Source organism: Onychostruthus taczanowskii, unplaced genomic scaffold (genome assembly GCF_017590055.1).
Source record: "Onychostruthus taczanowskii isolate IOZ18803 unplaced genomic scaffold, ASM1759005v1 scaffold16, whole genome shotgun sequence".
NCBI classification, from domain to species: Eukaryota; Metazoa; Chordata; class Aves; order Passeriformes; family Passeridae; genus Onychostruthus; species Onychostruthus taczanowskii.
This window is the reverse complement of record NW_024498795.1, coordinates 11,282,505-11,295,638: the sequence shown is the minus strand read 5'-3', so window position 1 is coordinate 11,295,638 and position 13,134 is coordinate 11,282,505. Positions and strand designations below refer to the sequence as shown.

Below are 13,134 nucleotides of genomic sequence, written 5' to 3'. Positions count from 1 at the left end.
TTGCCTTGCAATTAGAATAATTTTAATGATTAGGAGTGGAGTCAAAGTCAAATGCCAGCATCTTTAATAAATCCTTTCTCTGCCTATACAGATTAATATTGTAGATGCAAACTTTTTTAGGTCACAGTGCACCAGGCATCCATCAGAAGTCAGTGCTGCCAACCCAAACACTGCCTCTGGCATATACAATTTAATTATTAATAGTATGTCTCCTAGGTAAACTGTTACACAGTCTTAGGGCCTTGTTTTGTAGTCATTAAAATTGAACATGTTTATATTATTGAAACCCTTGCATTCAGTGTGTAGGCAGAGTTGATCTTAAAGTATCCAAAGAGAATTTACCTGCAGTTCTGTTTCACATTTATAGACATTGCCCCAGTATAGCTGTGGGATATAATTTTTAACATTAACACATTTAAATACAGAGCTGTTTGTTAGCTTTAACTTTAGGCACACAGAATAAACACGACTTTGGCATCTGTGCTTTTCAAACCTGTTGGTTGCCAGGAAATAAGTTTTGTGCGTGTTCAATCAAAGTGCAGTACGCATGAAGAAATAATTCTGAACAGGAAATGGCATTTTCAGATACTCTATAGATGAAATCTTCATTGGTTGTCCCGACAGGGTCTCTTTTTTTTCCCTTGGTCAGTTGTTGGGGTTTTTTTCCTTACACCAGGGATCTGTTTCAATTAATATGTTTTAGAAGAAGCTTCACTCTTTGTAGATAAATGACATTCATTGGTGCATGTTATAGCAACAGTGTAAGGTGAAATCAGAATGCACTTGCCTAATTTTATGTCCTGGAATTGCTCAATGCTATTGGGAGATTGTTTTTTAAAATCTCTTCACTTACAATATGAAATAATGAAGAGCTTGTTCTTTGTATCATATTTCAGTGTTTGTCCAAGCAAACAAGTTGCAGCAGCATATTTTCTCAGCCCATGGACAAGAGGACAAGATCTATGACTGCACACAGTGTCCACAGAAGTTCTTCTTCCAAACAGAGCTGCAGGTACCACATGTGTTACCTGGGGGTTATAAAAGCATTATGTATTTGATCGCTGAGTTCAAAGTTGTACTTGCCATGACCTCCTCTGATTCTTGCTTATCATCAGGATGAGAATTAGAGAAGGTCAAGAGAAATTGCAGGTGATTCAACCCATGTTGCTTCAAAGAGATGCTGGCAGGAAGCCACCTTGTACAGAGGTGAAATTCAGGATTATTGCACTGTAGGTTCTTGCAGGTATTCTCTAGGAGAGAGAAATGAGCAGCCTGTTTTTCTGCTTGATAGCCATAGTAAACCAGTGAAATGGAAAATAAATGTATCCTTTTGTCTTTAAATGTGAAAAGCTATGCACTGACGTAGAAGTGTAGTGATGGCAGAGAGGGGAAGTAGACAGAATTTCTCTTTTGATTTGGTGGGGAGTAAAACTAGAGTCAAAAGAATGTCTTTTTCTGGGTTATTGTCAGATTTGTAATGAAATTTTTTATTAATGGTTAACAAAAGAATAAAGAGAAAGAAAGAGAGAAAGAGAGAAAAAGAAAAGGAAGGAAGGAAGGAAGGAAGGAAGGAAGGAAGGAAGGAAGGAAGGAAGGAAGGAAGGAAGGAAGGAAGGAAGGAAGGAAGGAAGGAAGGAAGGAAGGAAGGAAGTGCAGGTATGCAAAAGACAGTTATGAAAAGAAAGAAACAGGAACACAAGGTAAAAATTACTTTTAACCATAGAATTAGGACTGGATTTTGAAAAGAAGATTAGATAACTGAATTATGAAGATGCAAAGCACACAGAGTGTAATTATGATTTGTACAATCACCTCTGAACAAGTCTACCCCATACTTTCATTTCAAAATAGATGGGCTCCCAAGCAACTGCCTTCCATTTTTTTTTTGTTGTTGTAATAAACAAACATGTTTTTCCACTCAAAATTTATTCCTGCCCAAGACTAAGAAAAAGATTTTGCTCTTTCCATCTAAGCCTCATTCATTGAAACTTCAGAATAACTGAAGCACCTGGTTTTCTAGTGAAGGGCACAAAAGGGTGTCACTACCGAGAGAAAGTCTACTCTGCATGGGCTAGATGACAGTGTATTGGTAGGTCCATGCTGCAGAAAGCTCTTACTAGACCCCATCTCGGCATTCTTAGTGACAGCCTCCCTCTGTCTTATCTACCCTTGCAATAAGGAAGAGGTATTCATTTACTTATACACTTAATTAATTATGTTTATTATTATTTTAGGATAGCCCTACTTCAGTGGAGAATGCATTATGTTTAAAAAAATGCAGTGCCATCATGCCATTTGCATTTATTTGTTTGAATTACTGTCTTTCTGCTCTTACCTCCAGTTACCTGCCCAGGCTGCTGAAAGGGCAGCAAAGCACTGAGGCAGAGCAGTAGGTACTGAGCTTTGGGGTCTGATTTTGCTGAAAATACATTGATTTCCAGCCCACTCTCACTTAAAACCCATTCTAGAAGTCATTGCTCTGCTCAGGTTATCTACCACCTAGAGCAGTGCAATCTTTGGCAACTGTCCTCCAGGTTGTGCTTCTCTATCCTTTCACATTTCCTTGGTTTGTGTTGGGGCTTGAAGCATAGCTGTATGTTTATTCTATCGAGAGCAGTTCCTTACTTTTTAAATTAAATACGCATAAAACGTTCTTCTCCCAGGCACAGCACATGTCAGATTAGAAGGTAGGTAGGGTCAGCACTCCATGGTTGTAGGGGAGGCAGGGTGGAAACATGAACAAAGTAAAGCAGGGCAGAATGCAATAGCATAGAAGTCCTATCCACATGTATGGTTCAGCTGATAATTAAAGAGAATTCATTCAAACATACAGAAAATATAATATATAATAATATATATTATTATATATAGAATATAATGCATTATAATGGTACTTAATTTGGTGTTTGGCCAAGTGTGATTCTTCACTTAGCATTTTCTGGCTCCTGTTATGAAAGAGTAGCCTATAGGAACACAACAATCCCCTCACTCTATGTTCATCTCACCTTCTCAGTACAAAAACCAAGTAGGACTCCCTTTAGAAGTTTCCATTATTTCACTCCAGGCACTTGCTAGGAATGCAACACAATCCCATGGGACCACATTCCGGTGAGAACAGAGAACAAATGACCAGTCCTGAAAATCAAACCTTCAATGTATTGCTCAACCTTCAAGTTGAAATAATGAAATTTTACAGGAATTTGCTCTTTGTTTTAAGATCTTTTTGACACTGCCTTTGAGCTCAATAGCTGCAGAACCAGCTTTAAACTTTTTTGGACACTACCTGCATATGGAGGAAGCAAATGGAAACCTTCTGTAACAGTTAGAAGTTTATGCTTTAAGAGTGTTTAAGTCGTGAATTTTTGTACTTACATGTTTAAAAAGCTATATGGTGTATTTATACTTCTGAAATGGAGTTGAAAAAGTATGTCCCTAAAAGTGTTTATTCTTTAGAATAGAAAACGTTTGATAAGACATGCTTAACATAATAAGGGCTTTCCTAAAATAGGTTTGTACAAATAAGGAAGCTGAAAGGTAGATGCATTTATAGGTTGCCTAGATTTTCCCCCAAAAGATTAAAATCTTCTAATTGAACACCTGGACCATTTAGTTCTCTATAGAGGATGGATATAACTAAAACAGTGTTCTCCATTCATTATCCATAATACTGAATTTTTAATTTATAATGAAGTAAAGAAACTTATCACTAGTTTATTATTGGATTTTCATTAAATTATGGTAAAGGAATTTGTACCTATCAAGACTTCTTTTTCCTGCCCACATGCTCTTTCCAGTGCCTGCTCCTTTTTGCCTTAGGCTTAGATCTCCTTTTTGGACATAGGCTTAGATATTTGCTCTGGTGTTTGTGCCTCTCTTGTCTCTGATAAGGAGTAGCCATTTCTTTCCTATTTCCAGTGCTAGTATTAATTCCACAGAATCAGAATGATTTGCGTTGGAAGGGACATTAAAGATCATCGGGTTCCAACCCCCTGCCATGGGCAGGGACAGCTTCCACAAGACCAGGTTGCTCAAAGCCCCATCCAACCTGGCCAGGGACACAACATATTGTGGTGTTTGTGGGGAGGAATGAGGTACCCTTGTGGGGTGTTAACCAAAGTGAATGAACGAATTCACTTTGGTTTTATGAAGATGTTGCTGGATTGGAGGGGTACTGATATTCAATAGAGCTGATGAATAATTGTACATTTTTTTCAGCGTTTTATCAGTGATGATAGTTAGTTTTCAGTATGATGCTAGCCAAGATTACATTATCTCAGCACCATTTTGCCCAGTACAAAAATGATATCTCTTTTTGGTGAATTAGGACATTTCCTTAACTTCTTGTGACTAATAATTAGTTGCCCCTGGGGTAGTTAAGTGTCCCCACTTTAGAAACATGAAAACTAGGGCAAGAAATAATTGGATCAGCAGTTGCTTCTCATCCTGTTCAAAAGGGACCTGGCCTCAGTGATTCACGCCCTTGCTGCTTCCCATCTGGACTCCATCAGCACAGAATACCTGGGCATGGAGCCATCAGCCTGTAGGACGTTCCAGCTAATACAGAGAGCCGCAGCACTGGCCCTCAGTAGCAAAGGAGACCAGGAGCATATTCAATCAGCTCTCTTGCTGCCTATACTGCCTTCCCACATGTTTGTCCAGTTGTGTTCTAAGACTCAGTCCTTAATTTTCTTGGTGGACTGGGTCAAGCACATCTCAGACATGACCTGAGAAATTCTTCCCATTTGGAAACAATGTGGTAGTTGACAAAGTTCTGCTTTGTGAGCGTTTCTATCAAAGAGCTGGAGATTTTTCCTCAGAAGCTAGAACTTCCTCACAGACTGGCCAGTGAGAGCATGGAACAGACTTCCACAGCAGTTAAGTATTATGACAGATGTTCTCAACTTAGGCTTTTAAGAGCAGGATGCACCTACATGTGCCAAAGGCTCCTTCTCTCATACAAACATATACCTGTATGTAGATTTCTAAACCTTCCCCAAAATCCCAACCCACAGCAACAGAGCTCTACCAAAACAAAATACAGAGCTCTTTCCCCAGGGAAAGGATGAAAGAAGGAATGAAGCAGATGTTACTCAACTCGCTTCAAACAGCAGGAGAACATTCTTAGCTCCCAGTACAAGCTGCTGAAACAAAGCAGGACAGAGGCAGTATAGAAGAATCTGTGGAAGTTTTATGTAGCTTAATGTGAGTCCTTCTCTGGATTTCCAGTTTTACCATTTTCTTCTTCCAAGGTTAGCACTGTTGAAACTAAACTTCTAGTTTCTTCCTCACTACTTTAAGGGTTAAACTTTCCAAAGATCTTAACATTGAACAATGCTCCCAAAAACTCAACATTTTAAAACAGCCTTTAAAATACCCTTGACCTGAGCTGGAGCAGAACTAAGCAAGCTCTAGGCTATTTCAAGAACTAAAGGCTTGACTGAGACCTTTAGAGGAAACAGTGGCAGAGCTGGGATTCAAGCACTATGTTCTCTCATTTGGGGGTCAGCTAGAGAAAACTGCTAATTAACCTGGGCTGGGGTTGTCTCCTTGTGGCAGAGGCCTTCTGGGGCCAGCTGGGAAAGAGGTTGGTGTAGGAATAGCATCAGCCACAGCAGCAGTGGCACAGCTACCTCCATCTAGGATTGTTTTGCCAAGGCCCCCACAGCAGTTGAGTCTGTGTACCATGTACGTCCCAACAGCAGGGGAGACCGTGAATAATTTATGCTCTTTACGCAAAAACAGGCACAAAACTTTTAAACCTGCAGGATGTTTTCTTCAGAAAGAAAAGGCCTCAAAACATTTTTTTAAGAGAATTTGGAGATTAGTTTTGGCATTTCTAGGTCCCCAAGCTCTTAGGGTGAGGAGTGGAACATAGATGCTGGCTTTCTAGGCCCCAAAGGCCAGGAGCCAGCAGGGAATAACTTTGTCAGCTCTTCTTAAAAAGAAGCCTACCTGGAATCCAATTAACAGTCAAAGCTTTAGGCCAGCATTTGCAAACTCAGTGGCCTATTTCTGAGAGGGTGCTGAGCACCTCCAGCTGCAGATAAGGCCAGGGCAAGATGCTGGTGCTGAGTACATCAGGAAATCAGGTCAAAAATGCCTGAAGTTAGGAACCTTGATAAAAGCATAGGTGCTGAGCAGCCACAGCCTCGTTTAAAGTTTCAACAAAACACTTTTGATGCCTAAATACAGGCATCACATTCATTAATGTTGGCCCTAGTCCTTAGCAGGCAGTCAGCTTGCTTTTCTCAGAGCAAATGCCCAGGAGCCAGAAGAGTTGGAGTCATTTGCAAGGTGAGGTACTGAACTTGCTCCACATAGCCATGCATGCTCTCCGTCTTGTGAGTGAGGGTGATGATAATAATATGTGTTCCAGAGATACTAGGTTTGTAATTAATGTTTGTGTTTTAGGGGTCTAGGCTGAGCTGCATGCATTGCAACTTTGCTTTTTCTTCCTGAGCCCTTACTGTGCATTGTTTCAGATAGACACATGTGCACCAGTATGTGCATTACTTTCAATATTTAAAAAATTCAGAGTTGTGTTCCTGAGATTTGAGACTTTTTCCTCCTAGAAGGAAGAATTCTTTTCTTTGCAAATTTTCTCAAAAAGGCAATCAAGAGAAGCACAGTGGAGGCACTCATGCATTAGATCTTTAAGGACATACTTTCTAAGTGTTTCCCCTGCAAGTCTTTTTCTTCAATGTCAAACAAAGTTTAAATACAAAAAGAAATTCTTTGAATTCCCTTCCAGTGCCCCTTCCCTCCTGGGGACTGAGGGGTGTTATGGCCACATTAGGTTTTCATGCAGTAATTCTTCACTAAATAAGAAATTTCCAGGTTTGGAGCTTGTGAGTTCACCAGTCTTTGATTGGCCTATTCAAATGTAAACATTCCCTGTGGGTACTTCATTAGTTTATGAATATTTATAGCACATTGCAAAGCCCACCAAGCCCAAAGAGCCAGAATATTTCAGGGACCATTTTGATTTCACTAAATAGTGATTGTCAAAGATGAGCTTAATATTAATGTGTCTTATTTGTCTCCACATACTTCATATATGAGTAACTGCATACCACAGTCAGCCTGTGACATTTTCTATAGTCTTTCCTGTAAATAAGGAGGAAACAATGTTTTCACAAAATCCCTTATACATTCCCTGTGAGAACAGTCCTTAAACTTCTGGAACAATTGCATCACAATTATGGGTTTGTTTTTTCAGATGCTTAAGTAATATTATTGAAAATTATGAAAATACAGAATTAATTAGCAAATTGCAGCACTTAAGTGATGGATATTACATCTAAATACACATTTTAATCCTGAAAAGAAATTCAGACTTAAGGAACCATAAAATGGTAAGGAACTGAAAACTGAGTATACTGTCCTGGGTGCCACTCATAAAGTACCTGTTCAAAAATAAGCAAAAATTTATATTCCTTCTCTTTCTAGGGGACAGAGTCATACCCAAAAGCATGTATGCTTGAATATACGTCCCTGTTTTGCCTACCTCTTCCTGTTTATATGCTTGTATGGCAGGATTTTTTCTGTAAAATATAAGTACCTATTAAAAAAATAACCCATGCATCTGTTCTCCAAATTGACTCATATGGTCTATATTAAATAGATTCTGCAGAATCAGGTGGTATAATACAGTAATCCTGATGACTGCAAATCCTTATGACATGCAAAAATGTTAAAATGAAATTCGTGGTTTCCAGTCTGAAAGCAGCAAATATTGTCTCTGAAATGTATCAGTGATATTGCAATGTCAGCAATAAAATGACAGTTTCTGAGGATTTTTTAGCAAATAGAACAGTGAGATGTGTAAGATTTCAGCCTAAAGAAGCAAACCAAAAGTTGCTGCAGAAAAAAAAAAGGTACAGAAAGGCAGAAGAAGAAGGGAACAAAAAGCAGAGGAGTAGAAGAAAAGCAGAAAGGAGATTATGGGACAAAGAAAGAAAGAAGATAGAAATAATAGTGGTTGGGAAAGCAAACATTTTTTTCTTCTGAGTGATGCTGGTAATAATGATAAGGCACTAGTAAAAATAAATCATGGTAATAATAAGGGGAAGTTCAGTTATTACATAAAGGCCAGTTTCTACCCTCAGCCCTTACAGAAACCTCATTGAACATCAGAGAGTCCTGTCATAGACTGAGGGCAGGGAAAGCAGTAAATGTATTCCCTGACCCACAGATAATCATTAGAAATGGAATTCTGCCCTTTGCAGAAAATGAGGTTTTATCATCTGTGCCCTGAATGTTTCAGCCTACACCTTGCCATTAGTCAGATCAGTTGGCACATACACCTGGAGTAAGCAGAAGAAATAAGCACTCTGTTTGCATGTGAATAATTTCCCTGGTAGATCAGTTCAGTTCTGTTAATTGTCCATCCATTAATTTCTTGCTAATGTAGTTGATATCGATGACTGATTTTCTGTGCTAAACAGGAAGCACCACTTCTTCATTCTAGGACACATTCCTTCCTACAACTGCCCTGCTGTTAGCTACCAGTAGCTGCCATTATATTATCTTTCATCTGGCCCAGAGCTGACAACAGATGGCCATCTCCGGGACTGCCATCAGTGTGACTTTATGAAGCATCCAGCTATGGTGTATTGAGGAGCTTCATGGCCAGTTCTGCAAATCTGATTTCCCTTCCCCCTACCCTGCTGCTGGCCCACCTCACTCCATCTCCATGAATAAGCTCCTTATTCCTGGCTCCACTCTCCACTGGTCCTGTCATTTCCCAACGAGTGGTGGCACACGGTTATCACTGGACGTTTGCAGCTCGAGGTCTGCCCCCACTTCCCTCTGCAGCGCTGGCACAAGGTTCTTGTCGCTCCCAGCGTCCTCATTCCTCCATGTTTTCGGTGAACCAAAGCACAGGCACAGGGGCTTGGTAGAAGCAAAACTGCTGCCTCTTAAGATCTGTAGTTCAAACCCTACCTTCTTCCACCACAGAGCACCTCCTCAAGCTTCAGGGTTTTTATTTTTTTTTTAAGTCCTACAAGACATGCTGCCAAACCAGCATTGAGTATATTAAGTGTGAAAGAAGTTAAAATACTGATCAGAGACCTAAAGTGGAGAAAAGTGTAAAATTCACCAGCATCCTGATTCCATTGACATGTTAGATCACTTGGAAAAGCTCTTCCAAGTGTGTGGCTGCTGTGCATTTTGGAGAAAGATATATTGTTTGCTCTTGACAGAGTTTTCTAAAGCAAGGTACCTCCAGAGCCAACCCATATTTTACAAGAAATTCACATTTATGTCCTTTATTGTGATATTTGCAGCAAGTCTACAGCTAGTGAGAGTCTTTGCCCTCAAGCTATAAAGGAGTAAGGCTCCATTGTTGGAGAGAGAGCAGCTGCCTGTGAAAGGCTGAGATGTGGTAGGCAAGATGAATACTGCTTAAAAGCAATGCTTGCCATGCTGTCATTTATAACAGGAACACTGAGGATTTAAACAAAAGTGAAAGGCATGGTAAATGAATCCTTTAAAACTGGTCAAAATTTCAGCTGCCAAAAATAACAAGTTTTCTCAATTGATAGGTTCATTGAGTAGGAGGAAAGTTGGGAGGGGATGAATTCCCCTAGGGAGGAGGTGCAGATAGTTTGGGAAAACAAGGTGTGGTCAGTGATTCATAAAGAGACACTCCAGTAAACAGCAAACTTGGCTCAAATGTAGTGGTTTTTTGGGGTTTTTTTTCCTGCCTTTTGCTTTTTTTTTTCTCTTTATTTTGTTTCAGTCTTTTATTTTTTTTGTGTCGGGGGCAGGGTAAGAGCATCATTGGGCCACTCCGTTCTAAACATGAGTGAAAAAGACTCTGGTGCGAAGTGGCTACACAACTGGAAGTGCATGTTGCAAAAAATGTGTATGTCCCCCATCCAGAAGGAACAGGTTTAGCATTTCTACCTGTTATTTGAGTCGGTTTTGCCATGCTTTGATCAATCCAAGGTGCAAACATTTTGATGGGAAAAGAGTGGAATTTTGCAGGCTCTTGTGATTTTTTAGTTCTTAAGTAGAGCTTCTTTTCTGTTCAAAGCTGAAATTGAGTGTCCTCCACCCTGTTAACAAAGGAAGAGAGAAAGAGATGATTCAGTTCTCATGAACCAATACTGCTGAGTTACACGCATTTCTACGTGCAGCTTTGGTTGTTTTTCTGTGTTGTTATAGTCTCGTTTTGCGGGAGAATCGCTAGGCACAGTCACGGATCATGGGTGTGTAAGTTTGCTCGGGGATACACTGTGTCCGTGAATACTCTGCCTCCCCCCACACTTCCTCTGTGTAGATGTGTGCTGTGTAAGATAAAGAACCTGTGATATTGTTAAATATTAGCGGTGCATTTTGCTTGGCTTTGCATTTGTAAAGGTGAAAGGTGATTGTGCAGGAAAATGGAACAGTATATTTGCTGTGAGACAGGCACTAAGAACTCACTCCCATGCTCAGTTATAATTCATGACTGTACTGGTGGGAAGCCCTTATCCCTCTGTGGAGTTAATGCATCTCTACTGTAACCTGCTGAGAGCACCCTGTGTCCCCTCCCACCATCTGTGCATTCACTGGCATGCTTTCTCTCTCCCCCTTTACTCTGAAATCTCTTGGTGTTAAAACTGTCACAGTACTAGTGCCTGCTAAAGGTGGCTTTATGATGTGTATTAATGCTGAATTGTCATTTAAGGGTGAGGAGACAGGTAAAGGATATGTTACCATTTGTTTTAAGCTCTTGTTAGAAAATGCTGGGGAGCAAATAGACAGAAAGGTAGATTTTTCACTTGAAACAGCAAACAGCTTTGAACAGTACAGAGAAATTGTCACAGCTCAGGGTAAGAGCTGTTGATGGCAAACGCATATTTCTTCCCAATCTAAGCATATTTAACTGTTTCTTGGTACAGTGGATCTCCGTCTCTCCATGTCAAGATCTGAACCAACAGCACTGTAAATTGAATATGTTATTTACCCATCAGCTGAATTCTATTATCTCGAAATTTATCTACTCTTTTAGCCGAAAAGCGCTCTTGCAGGCTGCAAGTTGCTTCTTTGCTACCTGAGACTTGAAATTCATGTGACCAAGTGCTGTAAGCTAGTACAGTCTTAACTAAACAGGTAGTGTATGAAGATTTTTTATTATTATTATTGCTGCAAGGCACTGTCAGAAGACTGGTGAGACTGTCTAGCTCCGAAAGAATTGCACTCAGCTCACAGAGATTTAGATGATGCTTTATCAACCTGGCACTTTACCACAACATTAAACTCAGAATATGGTTAAAAGACCATGTACTTGACTGTCACGGCAATATTAATTTGCAGTGTTTCACTGGATGTAATCTCATGTAGTCTGTTGTTTGTATTCCTTTAAAACTTATAAATCAAATCCAGACCTGGAATACCAGTGTATGAACTTAACAGATGTGCTGCCATAAGGGACCTGCTAGGTTATAAACTGCAGAAATGATCTTTTTCTATTTCAGATTTCTAGCTTATTCCAGGGAGATTTAGTAACCACAGAAGTAAGGTGGAAGGTCACATGCTAGGACGGTAGCACCCACCCGGCGCTTGACGTTGGGTGTAATTGTCAGGAAATCCACCTCTAATCATTTTATTATTCAGTTGTAGCATTCACCAAAGCTCCTGAGCAAAAGTAGGGCAAGAATGACTTCAGTAGCTCTGTGTCCAGGTTTTCTTAGGTGAAAGATCACTTTGAGATGACACAGCTGAGTAGTCAGGCTGAAATCCTAGTTGGTATTTTATTAATTTTGCACCAAGATAAATCTTGAAATTCTGACAAACTCCATGACAGGTGAAATTCCTTCTTGCAGAATCTGCTCAGCAAGAGGCTGCTCATTTCGTTCTGTTCAGAGGCAGGCAACAGGAGGGCAGCTTTATAATCAGCCCTCAAAGGAGCCCTGGCCGCCCCAGAGCCTTGGACTGATTGAATAACTCCTGGGCCTCTTCCCCTAGGCCTCCATCAGCAGGGGTCCTGTGGAAAGCAATCTCCCGCAGACTGGCACTGAAGTGAGCTTTAAACTACTATTTTCTGCTCTCCAGAGGAGCCTGGAGTACTAAAAGATAGATGGACTGCAGATATTTTATGAGAAACTGTCAGAAGAAGAGCAGAGTAAATGTTTTTTTCCCTCCTTCGAGTCACACGCTGCATCACTGTAGAATTTTTCCCAGAATCTTTTATACTGAAAGTTTGAAATTAATTGGTCACTAACCTTAATTTCCCCCCCTCTTATTTTTCTTTTTTTTCCTCCCTTCCCTCTTTTCTTCTTCTCTTTTTTTTTTCCCTCTTAAATATTCACTCGGAGGCCCTTTGCTTAACCACAGTTGCAGAAAATCAGTACCATTTGCACTGAAATATTTATAATGACAGAATGAAAAATTGGATTCATTTTCTGGCCTGTAGCCGAACAGTCTGCAACTTTGCACAGCATTGTTTAGCATCTCTCATTCCTTCCTTTCATTGGGGTGCTTTTCAGACACGCACACACACACACACACACACACGCTGCCCATGCTTCAGAGGAATGCTTAGCAAAACACAGAGCCATTTTTAATCTCAGTCTTGAGAAAACAACTTGTCTCTAACCTTGCCACCATCTGGGGGGGGAAGCAAAGGGGGAGGTCCCCAGGAAGCATGCAGAATTCCTCTTACAGGAGGGATTATGGAGAGTGACATGCAGTAATCTGTCCTCTACACTGAAGCAGTGTATGGCTAGCATTCTGCAGGTTGCTTCGGTGTGTTGCAGGTTAGGCAGGTGGACTCAGTACCAGGCTGGATAGCAGGATCTTTCCAGAAAACCCTGTTCTGTCACCAAGTCCCTCCGTGGACTTGAGAAACTCATTTGCCCACGAAGGAAGAGGTTGTCAAAAGCTCCCTTTTGTGCCTGAGCAGAGACTGTAAAAATGCCCTGTGCTTCTTTGCACCTCTGGAAAACAGAAGATGCTGGAACTGTACATATTTACTTCCCTTGAAGCAATGGTGTGAAGGTGAAGTGGTTGATGTTTGCAAAGAGCTTTGAAAATGAAAGTGCAGATCCTCAGGCTCCAATTTGCATCCCCTGCCAGTATAAAAGGTACCTTAGTCAGACAGCCAAGGATTCCCTCAGTACGCAGCAAATCCTGTTTATTTTG

At 40.5% G+C, this 13,134-nt stretch overlaps 1 protein-coding gene across 10 annotated transcripts in view; it reads left to right on the top strand.

The window, feature by feature from the left end:
* The window catches only part of ZNF521 (zinc finger protein 521), a 232,958-nt gene that overhangs the window by 205,769 nt on the left and 14,055 nt on the right, over positions 1-13,134 (top strand). For all 10 annotated transcript variants that reach the window (XM_041399328.1, XM_041399332.1, XM_041399331.1 and 7 more), the window contains one exon: positions 897-1,012. In XM_041399328.1, coding sequence (XP_041255262.1) covers positions 897-1,012 — 116 coding nt within the window. The remainder of the gene's footprint in view (positions 1-896; positions 1,013-13,134) is intronic.